The sequence below is a fragment of the Leopardus geoffroyi genome, chromosome A2, assembly GCF_018350155.1.
Source record: "Leopardus geoffroyi isolate Oge1 chromosome A2, O.geoffroyi_Oge1_pat1.0, whole genome shotgun sequence".
In the NCBI taxonomy this organism is placed as follows: Eukaryota; Metazoa; Chordata; class Mammalia; order Carnivora; family Felidae; genus Leopardus; species Leopardus geoffroyi.
The window spans coordinates 153,040,984-153,060,530 of NC_059331.1; the positions used below are offsets into that span (position 1 = coordinate 153,040,984).

General features: G+C 37.8%; 1 protein-coding gene across 13 annotated transcripts in view; it reads right to left on the bottom strand.

Moving 5' to 3' along the window:
• Positions 1-19,547, bottom strand: part of DGKI (diacylglycerol kinase iota) — a 444,802-nt gene that overhangs the window by 154,127 nt on the left and 271,128 nt on the right. For all 13 annotated transcript variants that reach the window (XM_045495795.1, XM_045495789.1, XM_045495788.1 and 10 more), the window contains 3 exons: positions 16,995-17,068; positions 15,241-15,352; positions 4,032-4,231 (listed from right to left, as the gene is read on the bottom strand). In XM_045495795.1, coding sequence (XP_045351751.1) covers positions 4,032-4,231; positions 15,241-15,352; positions 16,995-17,068 — 386 coding nt within the window. The remainder of the gene's footprint in view (positions 1-4,031; positions 4,232-15,240; positions 15,353-16,994; positions 17,069-19,547) is intronic.

Here is a 19,547-nt window from a genome sequence, read left to right on the forward strand (position 1 = left end):
TTTCTTGGGAAAGATACGTATTGCAGTTCTCACTTTATAAAATGAGATATGTTTCTGTACCAGTGGGGTGGGGGGTTGACTGAACACAATGGAGCTAGCCCTTCAGTTTCTATGTAGTAATAGCAACTTGGATTATAGACCAAGAAATATTTTTGGGGGAGAATAATTTTCTTTTTTTGCCTAAGTGAAGATCTAATGGCATCATGGGGCCTACCGTAACCATTTCTCATGGGAATCTGCCCCTCATCCATGCAAACCAGATCTTAAAATTCGTATGTATCATCCATTTATTAACATCAAATGTTATCAAGACATTATCTCTATTAGTTTTAGATTCATGGGTTTTAGATTTATGTTATTTTAGAAACAATCCTGGACAAATGTTAACAGATACAGTATTAACAGAACTGATCCCTGTGCCAGCCATTATTTAACACATCAACATGTCTCCGACATACTGGTAGGCCCTGAGGACCCAAAGAGGAAAACTCTAAGCAGGGTAAAGAGGTAAGTCAACCAAGGACTACACTGTTATTGGTAAAAGGTGTGATAAATGTAACATAGAACAGGAGTATCTAATGGCTAGAAGTAGACAGAAAAGGATTCTTAGGGAAAGTTATACTTCAGTGGAGTCTTGAACTTGAGCAAGAGTCAACAGACAAAAAGGCAGAAAGGAAGGTACTGCAAGAAAGGCATCAGAACTGCAAAAGTAAGATGATGCACGAGGCAGGCCACTGCTCCAGAAGAGCAATGATCTCTGGAGCACAGGAAGAGAACGATGAAGACAATGATCACAAGGGCATGCAAAGTTAAGGAATATAAGCTTAACATTTCCAGAAAGATCCTTCCAATCAGTCTTTTGGAAAACGTAGTGTGTGAAGGGCAGGGTCACTGGAGACAAGGAATTATGAGCACAGTTTAATGATGCTGTGAAGAGGTAGCTTATACAGCCTTTGAACAAAAGCCATATTATACTAGCAGAGGAGGTAGGTGGTTAAAGACATGGGAAATAAATAGAAGGTGGACCTCTACGGCCACATGGGGTGTGTAACAGTGCAGGTGATTGTGACGACTCCAGGGGCTCATTGGCTGATGAGCAGAGAAAAGAAAATTACAAGCGCATTTTTAGCCTGCAGTCTGAGGTTGCTAGCGGATATCCAGGTAAAGATGTCGGCTAAGATATCTGGGTGCGAGTCTTAGCTTCTACAGGAATGCCTGGATAGAAGACATGGATGTGAGATCTATTCACGTATAAGTCATAGATGAAATCTGGGGTACAGATGTGATCTCCCAGAGAAAGGCAAACCGGTGAGGAACACCATTGCTCAAGTGGAAAAGGGAGCCAGTTGTTTAGGGAACCACAATGCCTCCTTCTCAAATATTTAGTTAACTCCCTAGCCCATCACACACGGAGGTTTCTAAACAAATTCTCTACATATTTTTAACCAGTTTTGTTTCTTCTGAAAACCAGTTTTCTTTCTTCTGAAAGAAGACGGGCGAATGGAACAGAAGAAACAGATAATCCTAGTAAACAATGAGAAAAGGAGAAAGAAAGAAAGAAAGAAAGAAAGAAAGAAAAGAAAGAAAGAAAGAAAGAAAGAAAGAGGGAGGGAGGGGGAGAGAGAGAAGAAGGGAGGGACGGAGGGAGTGGGGGAGGAAATAAATATCTCTCTGCCTTGGCTGCAAAAGTGAACTTAGCACAACCATGGCTGAAACACAAAAAACCTGGAGGACTCAGAAAGTTGGAGAAAACTTGTAGAAAGGTCTTATTGTCCAGACAACCCTCACACTGGAAACTCTACTTGGAAATCCAGCAGGAAAGGTCAGATTGGAAAACAAGGGTTTCTAGTAAAACAGGCACAAGAAATCTAATTGCAGAGGGCAAGCAAGAGCAGTAAGGGAGAGCACTCGAGGCCTTAGTGAACAAGTGTGACACAACTAGGTGTTTTCCTTTGAAAATGTGCTATCTGGATCGATTTTCTAAAAAATATAGTGTTCTGATAGTTATTCATCCTAAGTAGTAACAAATACCTTTGTTAAGTTTTACAAGTATCCTTTTTGGAACTGAAAAGCAGGCGATTGCCATTTCACATAGATATTTCCAGAGGCCTGAGGCTGCTTACATGGACACACCACTGCCCCCTGGTGGGAAGTCATTATTTTTGAGTTGAGGTTGTTTCTTGAACACCCTCACAGCTAAATCGATGCCGTCACATCATCTGCCATATAAACTCTAAGTACAAAAAGAAAACAACTATTCATATTTGTTTTTGTATGTGAAGAAAGCCCAAATGAATTCTTAACAATACAGTGGCTGAGCAAATACAAATTCTTTCTCAGCTCAAGGGCAAGAACTGTTTGAAACTAGCACCTGGAGACAATTTCACATCTGGTAAGGCTATTAAATATAGCATGGCCAGGCATGAGAATGGGAGGCCTTTGCCTGTAGATATTAAGCACTTTTAGTTTTATTATAGTTCTTAACTATATACAAGTAACCCAAAACGACCTGAGCTGCCATACTATCTCTGAAATGGCTTTTCATTTAGTTTTCCAAAGCTTTCTCCCAGACCAGTGGTTCATGGATGGACTCTAACGTTTCCAGAGAGAGTACGGTCAACCACATATCATTGCTGACACCATACCTTTTTAACATACATACTTGCCAGTTGTATATTCAACCTAATTGAAGGTAAAGGCAGGGAGAAAACAAAGCCATCGGGAATGAGCGAGGGGTTTCACCAGCTGCAAAATGTAAATGAAATAAGGAATCCAACTGAACAAGTTGTCTGGATAATGATCTGAGCAAAGTGCTGAGTGACTCTGATGTTCAGAGTGACTCTGGGAAGGGAGGAAGCAGAGGAGAGAGGAGCTCTCATTCCAGCCTCAGACTTCAAAGCAGATGCCAAAAATGCAAACACTTTAAGAGACCTGTCTAACGCTATTCCTCAACATATGCCATCTGAGGAAGAGAGGTGAAGTCAGGTTCTGGCAGTGAGCTATGGCACCTGTGTTATTGGCTTATTCTAGGCATTTCTGAAGACTATCATCGTGATTCCATAAATACGTGGCAAAGCATACCCTTGCTTCACAGGCACTGCAAGAAGCCAGCCATTCAATACAAATAGGTAACCATGCATCACAGGCCACAAACAGGAGTCGCACCTTGGAGGGTCCCTCACTATGACAGAGTGATGACCCAAGGCTGAGTCTGAAAACAGCCTTACCTTGAGTTAGATTAGGCATATGGGCATTAAATATAGAAGATACTCAAAAAGGGGCCCCAAGTCCCCATCCTTCTCCACCCCAGACAGACATCTCCATCAAAAACTTAAAGGGTGCTATAAAAAGAATATACTCAAAATATCTAGTTATTACCACCTTATCTCAAATCAGCTCATCAGCACACCTAAGGAAAGAAAGGGTCCAAGAGGGATACATTTTATTTAGGTGTTGAATAGTGAATTAGGTTATATTTAGACAATAGGATGCCACTCAGAACAGCGAAATTGAGTTGAAGCACCAGAGGACTCAGGACCCCAAAATGGGGGCATCAGGAAAGTGATAAGTCACTAACAGGCAGAAGGGAATACAACGTGGAGAGAGGTGAGCTCCAAAAATCCAGCTCTGCCAACCTCCCCACTATCGGGGACCCCAACACTCTCCAAGTGACCTGGGTAAAGAGAAGGCCAACACCATGCCTTCTTAAAGCAAAATGGAACATGTTTAGGTTGATGCATTTTATGACCCTAGAATCACTCTTTAATGATTTTCTGCTGTTCCCAATAAATATACAGCAAAGTGATCAATGAAGAAGAGTGATCTATCTAGTATTCAATACAGCAATTGGTTCTACAAGAAGAGTGTGGTCACTGTGTAATAAACATGAAGAAAACTATGTGAGAGAGACCAGGGAACTGCTGTTTCTTGGACTTTGTTCCTTTCTCAACACAGTAAGACCCCTAGACCATGCACACGCCTGGCGTTCTACGATCTTTGTGTTCACAAAGGTAGGCAAGGGGCAAACTCACTCATTGAGTAAAGGCATGGATGTTCTCCTCTTGCTCTTCTGCACCATGTTGGCTTGATTCCTCAAGGAGATCCGAATCATAGCTGGGGCCAACCTACAGGGCTCCCCATCCACTTGCATGGGGATGGGTTTGTAAGTGAGCAGCACGACCTCCCGACACTGGTGTAGCCTTTCCCCATGGCCCCCAACTTGCAGGGCAGCCTGTAAATTCAAGAGTCAAAAGGAAGCTAGAAGTCAGTTCTTAAGAGTCAGGAAAGCTAGAAACCCCAAGTCCTCTATATATAACCAAAAGGCCTTTGATAAACATGTTGAAAATTGCTAGCCAGGAGCAGAATGGGAAACCTTGGATAAATCACCTTAACAAAAATAAACTAAAATTTCTAAACTTTTGATGAGCTTGACCACAAATTTTCATCGATAGCCAAATTTCGGTATTAATTTAGTCATGTTACTTTAGCACAAAAGTTGTTCTTTGTGTTATCTAGTCAGTCCCACTGAATAACCAATATAAGGAGAAAAAAGAAAATAAAACAGATAAAGCACAGTTTAAGACAGCTTTTATACTATGTTTAAAAATAAGTGTATATTATAATATATATTATTTAAATATAAATACATAATACAGTTACATAACATATATATGTATGCATAACAGGTATACACAAATGTGCTATAAGATGTAACTATGTATTATATATTAAATATATTCATACTTAAATATGCAGCCCACCCTTGGTTAATTTGCAAACGTGGGCAGGCTTTTTCTTCTTACCTAAAACCTCCTTAAGCTACCTCCAGTCTGTATAAGATCTATAGAATGCAAAATAATATTAACTACTTGATTAAAAGCATTGTGAAAAGTATAACAGCTTTGAGGATCAAAATCAAACACAGAGTTCAGTTCACCATTGTGGCCACAGAATGGAAAGTCAATTCAACATTAAAAGCCTGTTGTTGAGAAGAACAACAAATCAATAGAGCTTTCCCTCATTAGTTAAAATGTATGTGCGTATTATATATTTTATGTCATTATATTATATTATTTTTATGCTATATATTTTTATGTTATATATATTAGTGTGCGTGTGTGTGTGTGTGTGTGTGTGTGTGTGTGTGTGTGTGTTTATCCTTTACCCTTTTAGGGATGAATGAAAATAATACATGTTTGGTTGTAAAAGAATCCACAAAGTATACAATGTGAATACACATTGTGTATCTCCATCCAGATCAAGCTTTAGATAGTTTACAAGTTCATATATGCTCTTTCTCAGTCTTTTTATACCCTTCCCACCAACTAGTTAGTAACCAATACCCTGACTTCTATTACCATAGATTCAATTTGTTTGAAATTGAACTTCATACGAACCGTACTAGATGACTCTTCTGTCTCTGGCATCTTTTTCTCATCATTATTTTTGAGTAATATATAGCAGAATGTATTTATTTACTCTTTTGCTGATAAACATTTGGTCGTTTCCAGTTTGTAGCTATTGTTGACGTAAACTTTCCTGTATGAATCTCTTGGTAGATACATACTCTCTTGGCTACATACAATGAGAAGAATTGCTATGCCACTAAGTTTAGATGTATAGTTAACTTTGGCAGATACTGCTAAATAATTTTTCACTAAGGTTATATTATGCCTTTTGAGTTATCAATTTGTTTATAATAAATAGAAAAAAGGATTTTAATACTAACTTGCTCAAAATCTAAAAGATTAAAACATACAATCAACTTGTTTCCATGTGTCTCTTTTCCGTGAATGAGGGATAACCTTTGAACTGAGACTTGTGATGTCAACTTCCCCTTATTTGGTTGCCAGATATTCATATTTATCTGATGCTTTGAATTTCTTTTTTTCCATTTGCATTAATTTGAACAATAGAAACCTGATTGTCTATAAATGCAAAGAGAAAAGCACAAAGGGACAAAAAGTAAAAACTGAGAAGAACTTCTTATTGATCACCTTTAATGTTAAAAGCATTCCATTGTGTACTTTGCATACAATTTTGTCAAACTGGTTGAGAAAACTAGAAAAGCAGAGCAGAATGCAGTGAGAATTTAGTATAATTCCTTTTGGCCCATCACCCAGTCCTTTGTTATTCCGTTGAAAGTTTTTCTTGGCTGTACTCAAATGCTCCACTTAAGTCAATGGATCAGAGTCACTATCTCATCTCCAGAACTTTTCCAATATATTCCCCTTGACTTCAAGTACTTGCAGTTGAGAATGCATCTCTTCATCCACTGTTCTGGAAACACCATTTTCTTCTTCTCTCTACCTTCCCCCCTCCCCCACCTTGACTAGACCTAATGACAAACAAAAATGCAGGACCTTCCAGGTGAGAACTTAGTCCTCTGAGTTTCACAGAATTGAAAACCGTTTTAAATACTTCCCAACCCCTTGGTATGTAGAAGGCATACACAGTACTGTAGAGCACTTTTAAGTCATCTTCTCAGCCTCAAAAATAGAACAGCAGCAATACCACAAACATGTAAATAGCTGTCAACGGCAGTCCTGCTGATATTTCAGAAACAATCCAAGATCACTGCACAGGCACAAGGGGAATTACAGTAAAGAGCTTTTTGGGATAAAAACAGTTCTATTCCTGTTAGCACAGCCACATTATTTTTGGAACAAGTTAGAATAAAGGTAATATTTTAAATACTTATTAGAAATAGTTATATTTCAGGGTGCCTGGGCGGCTCAGTCGGTTAAGTGTCTGTCTGACTCGTAGTTTCGGTTCAGGTCACGATCTCACGATTTTGGGGGTTCGAGCTCTACATCAGGCTCTGTGCTGGCAGTGTGGAACCTGCTTGGGATTCTCTCTCTCCCTCTCTCTCTGCCCCTCCCCCACTCATGCTGTCTCTGTCCCTCTCAAAATAAATAAACAAACTTAAAAATTAAAGAAAATGAAACAGTGGTGTTTTTTTTTTTTTCATCACTCAGAATGGTCTAGGCTTAACCACAAATACCCCCATAATTTGCTGGAGATAATTATTTACTAGTAATAATATGGTGGTATTAATAACAGACATTCAATTATTTGTTCAATCCAGCATATATTACTCCTGTGAAAACTTCCAATACTGCCTTTCTGATAGAATAGGACTTGACAGGAAAACAAAGAAAGCCCCTGAACTAAGTGCACCCACTTATCTCCATTTATCGCCCTGTGGCCCAGACCATAACTTTCCTTCATGCCACAGGTGTATGGCTTGAGACTTTTGGTCTCTCCACACTATCCCCATAATACTTGCCTCCATCTTCCCCCGAAAGCCTCACCTTCTTTCTTACTACTCAAGCCCTTATTCTACTTGCTGTCCGATGAAAATCATGGACAATTCTGGGTTGACAGGGGCAGAGAAGAAAACATAAAATACTTAGGAACAACACTTTAGTAAAGCATATGCAAGAACCTGAAAACTTCACTGAAACTAGGAAACTGTAAAACTTTGCTAAGAGAAATTAAACAACAGCTAAATAAATGGAGAAAGATAGGTCTGTAGACTGGAACACTCAATACTGTTGTTAATATGTCAATTCTCCCTAATTTATAGATTCAAAGCAGTCCCAATTAAAATCACAACAGATGTTGGCAAGGATGCGGAGAAAGAGGATCTCTTTTGCATTGTTGGTGGGAATGCAAGCTGGTGCAGCCACTCTGGAAGACAGTATGGAGGTTCCTCAAAAAACTAAAAATAGAACTACCCTACAACCCAGCAATTGCACTACTAGGCATTTATCCACAAGATATAGGCGTGCTGTTTCGAAGGGACACATGCACCCCATGTTTATAGCAGCACTATCAACAATAGCCAAAGTACGGAAAGAGCCCAAACATCCATCGATGGATGGATGGATAAAGATGTAGTGTATATATACAATGGAGTATTATTCGGCAATCAAAAAAAAAAAAAAATGAAATCTTGCCATTTGCAACTACGTGGATGGAAGTGGAGGGTATTATGCTAAGTGAAATTAGTCCATCAGAGAAAGACAAAAATCCTATGACTTCACTCACATGAGGACTTTAAGAGACAAAACAGATGAACATAAGGGAAGGGAAACAAAAATAATACAAAAACAGGGAGGGGGACAAAACAGAAGAGACTCATAAATATGGAGAACAAACTGAGGGTTACTGGAAGGGTTGTGGGAGGGGGGGTGGGGTAAATGGGTAAGAGCCACTAAGGAATCTACTCCTGAAATCATTGTTGCATTATATGCTAACTAATTTAAATGTAAATTTTTAAAAATTAAAATTAAAATAAATAAATACATACCCAAAAATTAAAAAAAAAAAAAATCCTATCAGGTTTTTTTTTTTGCAAACACAGTCAAACTAATTCTAAAATTTATTTACAAATACAAAAGACAGAATAACCAAAACATTCTTAGAAGTGCAAAGTGAAATGCTTCATATTACGAGTATGAAGGCTTACTCTAAACCCATAATAATCAAAACAGTGTGGTACTACCATAAGTGTAAAGAAATAAGTCAATGGGACAGGATAGAGTTCAGGAATAGAACCACATACAACCGAGGGGTGAAGGCAACCAAGGTAATTCTATAGACAAGTCTAATCAACAAAGAACGCTGGGAAAAAAAAGGATTTCTAAAAACTAAATCTTGAATCACTTACACAATCCACATAAATTAATTTGAGTTGAAATACATACTTATACATAAAAGGTAAAACTATAAATCTTCAAAAAGAAAACATAGGAGAATATCTTATCTTAGAATAAGCAAGGTTTCTTAAAAAGGGCACAAAAAGCCCTAATGTGATATACGCGTGCCTTATAAAACTGGAATTCAGAAGAACTTCTTCATCAAAACAAACTTAAGGAAATAAAAATAGATGGAAAATCTTTTGCACTAAACATATCTGTCAAGCAACCTGTATTCAGAATATATAAATAACACCTGCAATTCAACAAGAAAAGACAAAGAGCCTACTAAAATATGCAAAAAACCACACTTTGAAAAACCATGCAAGATAACAATAAAGTTGAACAACAATGTGTCCTTACTCTCATTTTTTTGCTCTTTAGGAGGACTTAATGGACTATACAAAACATACATGATTTCTTTGTTTCTCTCTAGGGATGTAATTTTATTCTCATTTCTTCTTCTGTTTCCTCAAGTGCAAAATTCTAATAGTTTTTCGTTTCTGTTAACACATTTCCAGTACCTGTGGGATATTACTTCTTACCAGGTACTCTCCCACATTGCTATTGGGCAAGTAAACAATACAACATTTCTAGAAAGCAGTTCTATAACCATTATTAGAGGTTTTAAAATATTTATGTCATTGACTCAATAATTTCTTTTGCAGGGATATGTCATAAGACAATATTCTGAAATATGAACACAGGTCTATGAGTAATTGTGTTAATTACAGGATTATTTATACCACCAAACATCCAGAAACTTAAACATTTCATAAAGGGATCTTTCCATAAAGGAATAATTATTATATAAATTGAGTTATTTATGTACGAAAGAGTAGTCAGCCATTTGTATTATGGGTTTTACTTATAATAACATGATTTCCTATATATTTAAAAACAGAAATAAGGCAATTGGAAGAAAATGCATCAAAATGTAAATAGTTACAGATCATGTAATTATGACTAATATTTTTACTTTCAGTTCTTATGTATATTATCAAAATAAGCAAACATTTGACATTTTTTCATAAAAAGTAAAGATTATACTATCTAGTATGCGTAAAACTTCAGCCCTGGAAATTTCTCCATGTAATTTTTCTCATCGAGTAACTTTTTGCATTTCTAATTCATAAATATAAAAGACATCACATATTCCAATTTCAATTAACAAAAAGAAAGCTGGCTATACTTTATTTAAAGCTGAGAAGACTGAAATCTTTTGATTTCACACTGCATAGCAAATTAGGCTACCAGCTCCTCAATCTGAATAATGAATGCTTTGAACTATCTTAAAGAGTTTTAGATTACTTAGAAACAGACTCAAGATGAAAAGACCTTCAAAACCACAAAGGCAAAAAAAAATTGTGGTGGAAATAAATACAACTTACAATGCCTGGTTATGGTCTGTGGAGAACCCAAAAGGTGATCAGGTTACCAAGCACCCAATGAAGAATCATCATAATTCGTAAGAATGAATGCATTTCAACCAGGAGAGTGAATTGAAGACTTAAGCCATGAAATTTGCAATTGGAAGATAAAGAGTCTAAAAGAAACGACATCTATTCCCATCTAGTAATTCTATTTGAATCTCTCATCTATTCAAGTGCCACTCTGAATATTTTAAAATACACAAAAATACACACATATACCCAAATAACCACACTCTTCTGTTTATGCGATCATCTTACACACATGTAATTTTCAAATAATTTATGTTCTTAGAAACATAATCAGTATAATAGTTTCAAGAAATGTGAAACTAGAGTCCTGAAAATTAGATTCTCTCTTCTTGAACAATGGTGTACTGTTATATGAGCAGTCAGGTGAGATGTGTTTGAAAATAGACACATACGCCCATATTCTTTAGAGAGCATAGGGTGTTCAAAACTGTACAGTATAAACTACATTTAACTCTTTTTTCAAGTAGAACTTTTTTTTAATCTTGGGAGCAATCTAAAGTCACTAGAATCTGAGCTCCAAACACACATTTGATGCTAGCCTAGTATCCATTTTTACATGACTCGTATCGTATAAAGAGAAAGAACGGACATAATTTTAGCATTCCATTTGCTCTTCACCAACTCTCATCAACTATTATTTTTCTCCTTTTCCTACCAATGATGGTATGGAAAAGAAAGAAATCTGATAGACTCCTCTCTCACAACCTGGAAGGATCCTCTGAGCTCTAAACATGTATTTCAAATTGCCTCTATCTCCTTAAATGTCTTACAGGGGTTTCAAACTTAACTTATATAAAACACAAGTGAGCACTTGGTAATATACAGAACTGTTAAATCACTATACTGTAAACCTGAAACTAATTTAACACTGTACGTTAAGTAGAATGGAATTCACATATAATTTCAAAATATAGTAAAAAAAAACACAATTCATTTTTTGGTAATATTATCTTTCCTCTATTTTCCCTACATCTCTAATGTAGTCACTGTCTACCTAATGGCCTATGCTACCCAGCCGGGATTCACGCATACTCCTTTTTCACCCTTCACAGTAAGTCAACGTGTCTGAATAACTCTTGAAGTTGCCAATCCCCCTCCGCCCCCATCTTCATTACCACTTTCTTACAGCAGGCTTCTAGGCTTCCTCATTTCTTCACCTGGACTTAGGTACCAACATCCTGCTTTGTCTATCTGCCTCCAGGGCTGAGATTCTGGTCCCCTTCCACACACACATCCAGGTATTCTTTCTAAACCGCAAATCTGATTCTGTCTCATTCCATCTCTCTCAACCTCCCCCATTTAACAGGTCCAAACACAAAACAAAACCCTTCTGTCCTATCTTTCTCCACATCAATGTCTTTCTTCACCATATGTGTCGTCACTGAGCCACCAGGGAGCTCTAGAATACCAAGATGAGCTCTTAGGCTCATCTTGCATGGAACGGACGCTTACAATCTCATCCACAGATGCTCTTGCCTCCTCTGTGCAATTTTTGCTGATTTCCCCATTTTATAAACACTGTTCTGCTTTCAATTCTTCTTCTTCTCTTTACACGTGCCTTTCTCCTAGAATGTATTATGCCAGATGGCAATTGCTTCTGTTTTTCATGTTCCCCCCACAACACTGAACTGTGGGTACCCTGAGGACAGGGTTTGTCTCTTGGCCCATTTCATAATCATTTCACATAGCAGAGTGAAGTCAATAAGCATTTGTGGGTTCAATAAATTTTCAATAAATACTTATGACTGATATTAAATGCATGAAAGCAGGGAGATATTTTTAAGAACAAATATTACTAGAATTTATAAAATTCCTATTAATTAGAGGCATCAGTATTGCCTGTATTTCCCATATGCTGCATGGCCATTCAGGATCCAGCATCACAAGTTACCTAGTGTTACTTCCACTGTACCTGATTTGCCAAGTATTTGTAAGCTCACCCAGATTCCAGGGGATGGTGCATAGACCCAAACTCATAATGGGGTAAGTGTCCAAAAACTCAGAATCCATTTAAAACCAGACACCATCAGAAGATGCTAGTAAATTACTTATTTTGAAGGTGTATAAATAAAGAAAAAGAATCAGTTATCCTGCTTTTCCTACACAAACTATATAACGAAATAACCAAGTATTAGGTGAAATTACTCTTTATAGAAATATTCCAGTTAATGAATAAAGAAGGGTAGAATTAGAATATCACTACTCTGCCAACCTCCAATGATTGCTAGATCCAGACAATGACCCTCAAGGACTATTAACCAAAATAGAGGGAAAAGCAGATATTACCTATCATCTTTTGGAAGAAGAAAACACTAACCACAAAGTAGATTTGTTGGGCGGGGGGGATGAAAGTGGTACATCTACATCCAACTGTCAACTTAAAGGAAACAGCAAGACAGAAGAACATGTTAATTGAGACCTAAGAGATGTTATTAGCACAATTCAGACTCAAGGAAACTTCACAAGACAAAAGACTATTTTTTTCAATAAATAAGTGAATAAGACAAAGAGATGGAGAAACCCATAGATACTTAAGAGTCCTATCAATCAATCACAACAACTAAATTTAACTTGGATCCTGGCTCAAACTAACAGAGCACAAGAAAACAAAGGATATTTGCAAGGCAACTGGAAATTTAAGCACTCAGTAAACAGTGATAGTCAGATGCTACTGTCTTATTTTTTTCAGATGTAAGGTGTGCAGTCATGCTCATAAAACAAAGTCTTATCTTTTAAAAGCACCTTCAGAAGTACTTGCAAATAACTGATAAAACATCTGAGATATGCCTCACATTAGTACAAAGCAGGTGGGGACAGATAGAAGACTGCCTATCAGTTGAACATTATAGAAGCTGGGTGATGGGTTCAATATATTATTTTGAGGACTAGGATCCCTCATACCTGCAAGTGTATATGAATTTAGCTTTCTACAGAATTCCAAATCCCACTCTTCTTCTCCCGGCAAAATTCATCCACTCTGCCACATTTGCTCATGCCAACCCCGGGTATCAGGCTGTCTGCCGTGTGGCAGACACACACCGGAGTGACGGATATCCGCCACTTGCCACTCCTGGCTGGCACCCCACCCTTTCCTGCCCTTCTTGCCTTGTGAGCCTGACCCACTTATACTGTATCAGTGGCTGCCTTGTCCTCTAGCTTCTGGTTAGACTTCTCCAGAGGAAGGCACCAGCAGAAGATCTAGAGGGCCAAGAAGAGTAAGGTCACTGCATCTAGGGCTCCAGCTCTCTGCCTGCCAGGTTGGCACTGGCTGACTGCTTCTGCCTAGCAAACACTATCAGGTGGTCCTTCCCAAATAGTTGTCCTTCGGGTACAGCTGACTGTTTCCTTACCTTTGCACCTTCAGGTCAGGAATCCACACCATCCAATGCTCCTTCTCACAAATCAAGTTCACTATTTGTAGAGTCCCTCCATAAACTCTCCTCTAATTACCCAGTCTCAGCCAGCTATCTCTCTCCTGTCCAGGCACGATACAATTGTAAACAAAAATAACCGAAATAAGACTATAAGAATGATCTGGCATAGATATGGACTGAGAAGTTATAGAAGATGGACAGTTAAAGAACATCTTAGAGAGAAACGGCATATGCAACGGCCCGGTGGTACAAAAGCAACAAGAGGTGTTCAAAGCTAAGCTTGATTGGAGAGGCTAATTGAGCTACAAAGCAAAGAGGGCAGTGGGAAAGGCTGGAGAATTAGAGAGAAACTCCATCTTGCAGGCCTACATTTAGATTTTGATTCTGAGAGTAATGGGGAAATATCCAATATTCTTCCTGCCCTCCTAAGCCTATGTGAAGAATCGTCTTCTCTTACACATTCCCCGACAGCCTTCTGCCGCCACATAGTCATGACTAGGAAGCTCTGGCACATTGGTAAACATTCAATAAATGTTCACTGAATCCACAAATAAATGAAGGAGTGAAACACACATGGCCAGGTTTAAGGTTTTTCTGGTCACCTCCAAGAATTCTACCTTGCATACATGCTCCTTGAATTGATTCCCATGTTTACTCTTGCCTGAATCTCTTTGCCTGTAATTAGCATAAAGACCTTTGGAGAGAAAGAGCTGTGTATGAGCTAAAACCCTGAAAACTAGATCCATCCAGACCAATCTTCCACACTTAACAATCATTTCATCCCAGAGATGGCAGATTTAATGAGCAATATCACCATCTCAGGTGATGGGCATTCTTGCTACAACCACTAGAGGCTATTCTGTTAGATCTCAGCAACCCGAAGTGATTGAGGAAAAGTCAGTAGGAATCCACAAGATGAGATACAAAGAGAGCTGTTTTGGCTTGTTTAGAACAAGAGATACAACCTTCTTACCAGCAGGCATCAGGCATAACACAAACCAAGTGCTAACCATGGGCCGCAAGAAGTTTTAAATTTTTTAATTCACTTTATAAACTGATAGTGCAGCCTGATTTACACCACGTAAGGTGATATGTGTAATTTTTAACTGGTTTCCTCCTCATTCAATAATAGGGTAAAGTACAGAGCGAAAACCTGCTGGAAACTGCCCTTACACCACAATTCACAATTTGATGTGTGTAAACAAAATTAAAATGCAAAGGTAATGACAATACTGTAGCAAATGAATACTCATTAATGTCACAATAATGATGTCTTTATTCAGGTATTTTGTGATGATAAAGACGAATGGAAATAACTGCCTTCCTTTCTACCTTAACACTCTAGTCCTTAGTGAAACAAAAAGGTATCCAATGGCAAGGTTTCTGCATGAATGCTGGAATATGTCTGTGGCATAATGCTTTTTAATTTCCATAAGCTGTGTATTTCATTCTGGTAGAAAACTCACCAGGATAATTAGCAAATAACATTTATTATTGAAGTCCTTACAATTGTGTACAATTTCCTTAGTGACATAAAGAATTGTTCTTTTGTTCTTGTTTTCCCCAAGCAATTCTGTATCGCATAAAGTTTATAAATTGGTAAAGCAGGAGAGAAAATTGAAGACTGAAAACCAAAAATCTATGAATGAATAAACTCTGTGACTGAAATGTATTTCATTTCAATAACATCGTATTGCTCACCAAAGAGGCCATAGTGAATCCAATTACTTCAATATAACCATCATCATGACGCTGAGGTTCAAAATCATGGTGATCTCCTGGGTTCCCCCAGGGCATTGTGCCAGCACAATATCTGCAACAGGAGATTAAAAAAAGAATTACATTTATTCCATTCCCCTCATAACTGATATTAGGTATTACCTCACAGTGAGATCCAATGTGTATCTCACCTAAGAATAGTTTTCTGTTCTTGGTGCATACCTTCCAGTAGAAAAGAAAATGGATTTATCATTTCCAAATATCAATCTATGAAAATGGACCACAGGTGTGGTGTCCTGTGTGTCCAACTTTCTCCTCACCCATTATTTATTTATTAACATTTCTCACTCAGTGATCCATTATGTCTCTTCTATGATATGCCGTGAGTTCCAGAATTGGGTCTTGGAGGGAGACACTGCATGCCAGTAGAAAAGGGAAGGGAAACCATGGTGGGTAAGCATTGGTTATTATGTGTAGAACTAAGATAATAAATAACCACTGGGAAGGTAAGCAGAGAAAGGTAACTGAAGAGGAGTGAGAAAGATATGCGGAAAAAGTAAAAGATTAAGAAAAAGAAGGAGAAATAAAGGGAATTAGAAAAGTAGAGGAAGAGGAATGGAGAGAAAGCAAGAAGAAAAAAAGGGAAAAATTAAAGAAAGCTAATAAACAATGTTTCCTGAGAATCTTGGTCTTTTACTTAATTTTTTAATTTATTTTAGAGAAAAAGAGCATGAGCTGGGGGGAGGATCAGAGGGAGAGAGAGACTTTCAAGCAGGCTCTGTGTTCAGCATGGACCCCAACATAGGGCTTGATCCCACAACTCTTGGATAATGACCTGAGCTGAAATCAACAGTCGGATGCTCAACCAACTGAGCCACTCGGGTACCCCATCTAGGTCTTTTACTTAAATAACAAAGATGAAAATCCTTCTGGAAAAGGATTGTAGGTAACTATACTGAGCATTGCCAAAAAGAATCAGGAGATTATAGTATATTTTCCTGGCTATGGATTTACATACAACTCTCATTTCAGTTAAATTCAGTCTAAATACAACTTATCTACAGATTTTGTGTCTTGAGTTGTGTGGTTTGTGAATAACAAAGGGCCATAGATCCATCCCTTCCAAAATCTTGGCTTGGGAACCTAGACTCTAATTTTGTACCTCTGAGATAATGTGCTTATTTTGAGTCTAGTTAATCTTAAATATCCCTTTCTCCTGAGATGTATAATAGCACCAAAGAGAGTTGACATCCTGGCTAGAAAATGCTACTCTAATTGATCCTATTTTTTTCAAGGCAATCATCTAGCAACAATTTTGAATGTGTTCCATACTAAAATCAGGCTGGATGGTTTCCTAACAGCTTTTGGGAAACTGAGAACAGGGATTTATTCAAGCCTATTATTCCTGGGAGACAGAGGGAATCAGTAATTGAGAATTACATTAAAATGTTCCAGTAAATAGGGGTGCCTGGGTTTCTTAATGACGGATGTGTATCCCATGCATGCCACATCACATTAAAAACAAACAAACAAGCAAACAAAAAAAAACCACCCACCACAGAGAACACTAAACAAACCAACTAGAACAAGATTATCAGACCTAGAAACCCCTAATAAGCCACTAAGATGACTTAGTTTCATTGTTTGTACCTGGAAGTTTTCTATAATGAAAACCAATAACCTCAAGTCAAACAGAGCTCACATAAAACCAAAGAAAAAGTATGAACAGAGCTTACCTGGGTATATTTAAAAATACTATACACTGGAACTTCAGTTCCTGAATCTTTGGAGTGAGATCTGTTCCATCACACTGCAACAATCAAAGCAGAAAAGGGGGTTTGAAGTCACAATTCTAAAAACTTTATCAAAAGATAACTAGGTTGACACAATGGGATATATCATGTGGTGTTCCCCTTGCCCCCACTGCTGCTTAAGTGAATGTTCAGTACCATGACTGAAAATGTACTCTGATTTTAACTTTAGCAGACCCAGGGTTCAGAGCATGGTTTTGTTTTAATGTAAAAACAAAGCTGCCATTTGACCAAAACAATTTTTTTCCTGGTCTCACAAACAAAAGAACTGCCATCATTCTCAACCTTGGATTATTAGGTATTTTGAATTGGAGTATCAACATTAAAATATTTATGGACCCTTAAGGAAATAAAAAAGAAAGCCTCAACTTCAGGCAGTAGTGATCTCCACCATAGTTATCTGACCCAAACAATGGGGATGAATCTAATCATTTATTCTATTTGCTGTCTGAGCTCAATTTTTATTTTGAAAATGTTAAACACTAACTTTTTGAAAACTCCTTAAGAGGAATATATACTGCAAGCTTTTAAAAACTATTATAAATTAGTGGTATCTCCATTAGGGATTTGCTCTTATACATTTAATGTCTTATAGACTTGACTGGTCTCCTGACATAACTTGCTTTCCTGGATCTGGACGCAACCCTGGGTGTCTCAAGGGCCTCAGGCTGGCCTGGCCTCAATACCTCTGTGCAGAGTTTCCCTCACCAGTTAGCACTTGCCTTGAGTATCCTCTGACTAATCAAAGAAAAGGCTTTCATGCCCCTTCCCATTTCCCACAGGTGACAAAAGTCAAAAGAAGAAAACTCTAGTCACGACTACAGACTTCTCAATGTCAAAGGTGTACTTTTGTACTTGCTCTCTCCATACCCTCATCACAGAATTCCCCATCATCTTCTCCCTTGGAGTGCAGAGTAATGTATTCCCAAGCTCCCTGCAAATTTTTACAGATTTCTTTAAGAAGAGTTTTCAATCTAAGAACAATGATTCTACTAGCATTATTGTCTCATTCTTTTCCCGGCTGATCTTAACACAGCCCAATTTTCATGAGCATGCTCCAAAAATTGATTCCAGGAAACATTTAGCCCTAAATAAACTACATTTTAAAATGTTACTTAGGAAGAAATCAAATTCTAGGTATTGATCGAAGGTGTTTTTACAATACTCTCAGGTAGTTAGAAAATCTGAAGTCTCCTAATTTAAGGACTTGAAATGAGTTGACAGATGACTACACCAAGGAAGATATTTTACATTATCAAAATTGAGTGTTGTAAGTAACTAAAATTTTAAAAACTAGGATGTGATGGGGCACCTGGGTGGCTCAGTGGGTTCAGCATCTGACTTCAGCTCAGGTTATGCTCTCTCAGTCTGTGAGTTTGAGGCCTACATCAGGCTCCATGCTGACAGCTCAGAGCCTGGAGCCCGCTTCGGATTCTGTGTCTCCCTCTCCCTCTACCCCTCCCCCACTGGCACTCTGTCTCTCTCTCTCTCTCTCTCTTTCTCTCTCTCTCTCTCTCTCAAAGATAAATATACATTTGAAAATTTAAAAAAAATAGGACATGATACATTAATTTCATACAAAGCAGTATTATTTGCCTTACAGAAAGAAACTATAAAATTATTGTATTTAGAACAGAAATCTTTTCTAATTTTCTACTTTTTCTTCCTGGAAAACATATCAGCGACTCTGGGAATTTGTCAAATTACATAAAGATGGGTACCTTACAATGTATCATGCTTTATCAAGTTTTCTTACATATTACTACCTTTAAATTTTGTGTCTTTTTAGAACAGCAGCTTTCAACTTTCTCCTACTTCAAACACACAAAGGAAAATATCCGCATATAAAATAGTTCCTGTACAAAAGCTCACGTATTGATAAATCATAAGGAGAACAGAGAATGATGGATGTAGGATTTTGTTATTGTCCTATGCTTTTTTTTTTTATTTTTTTTAACGTTTATTTATTTTTGAGACAGAGAGAGACAGAGCATGAATGGGGGAGGGTCAGAGAGAGGGAGACACAGAATCTGAAACAGGCTCCAGGCTCTGAGCTGTCAGCACAGAGCCCGACGTGGGGCTTGAACTCACAGACCGTGAGATCATGACCTGCGCCTAAGTCGGCCGCTTAACCGACTCAGCCACCCAGGCACCCCTGTCCTATGCTTTCTTTGATATAGTATTCATACAAACACTTTACATTTGTGGGAGAGATTAACAATGACTTCATCCTGTGGCAAAAATGAAATGGTCTGTTGGTATCTACACATCGGATCACTAGCTAATCTTCTATCCTTTTCATCTCTCACTCAAGAAAACATAGAGTGATGTCCTTATAGAAATATCCTGGGTCCCTGTGTAATACATCACACTGGTCAGTAATTGTTGTTTCAAAGACCTGTTTTAAACAAGGAAAGCAAACTCTTCTGAAAGATTATATGATTCCTCCAAGGTCATATACCTCATAAAGGTAGACCT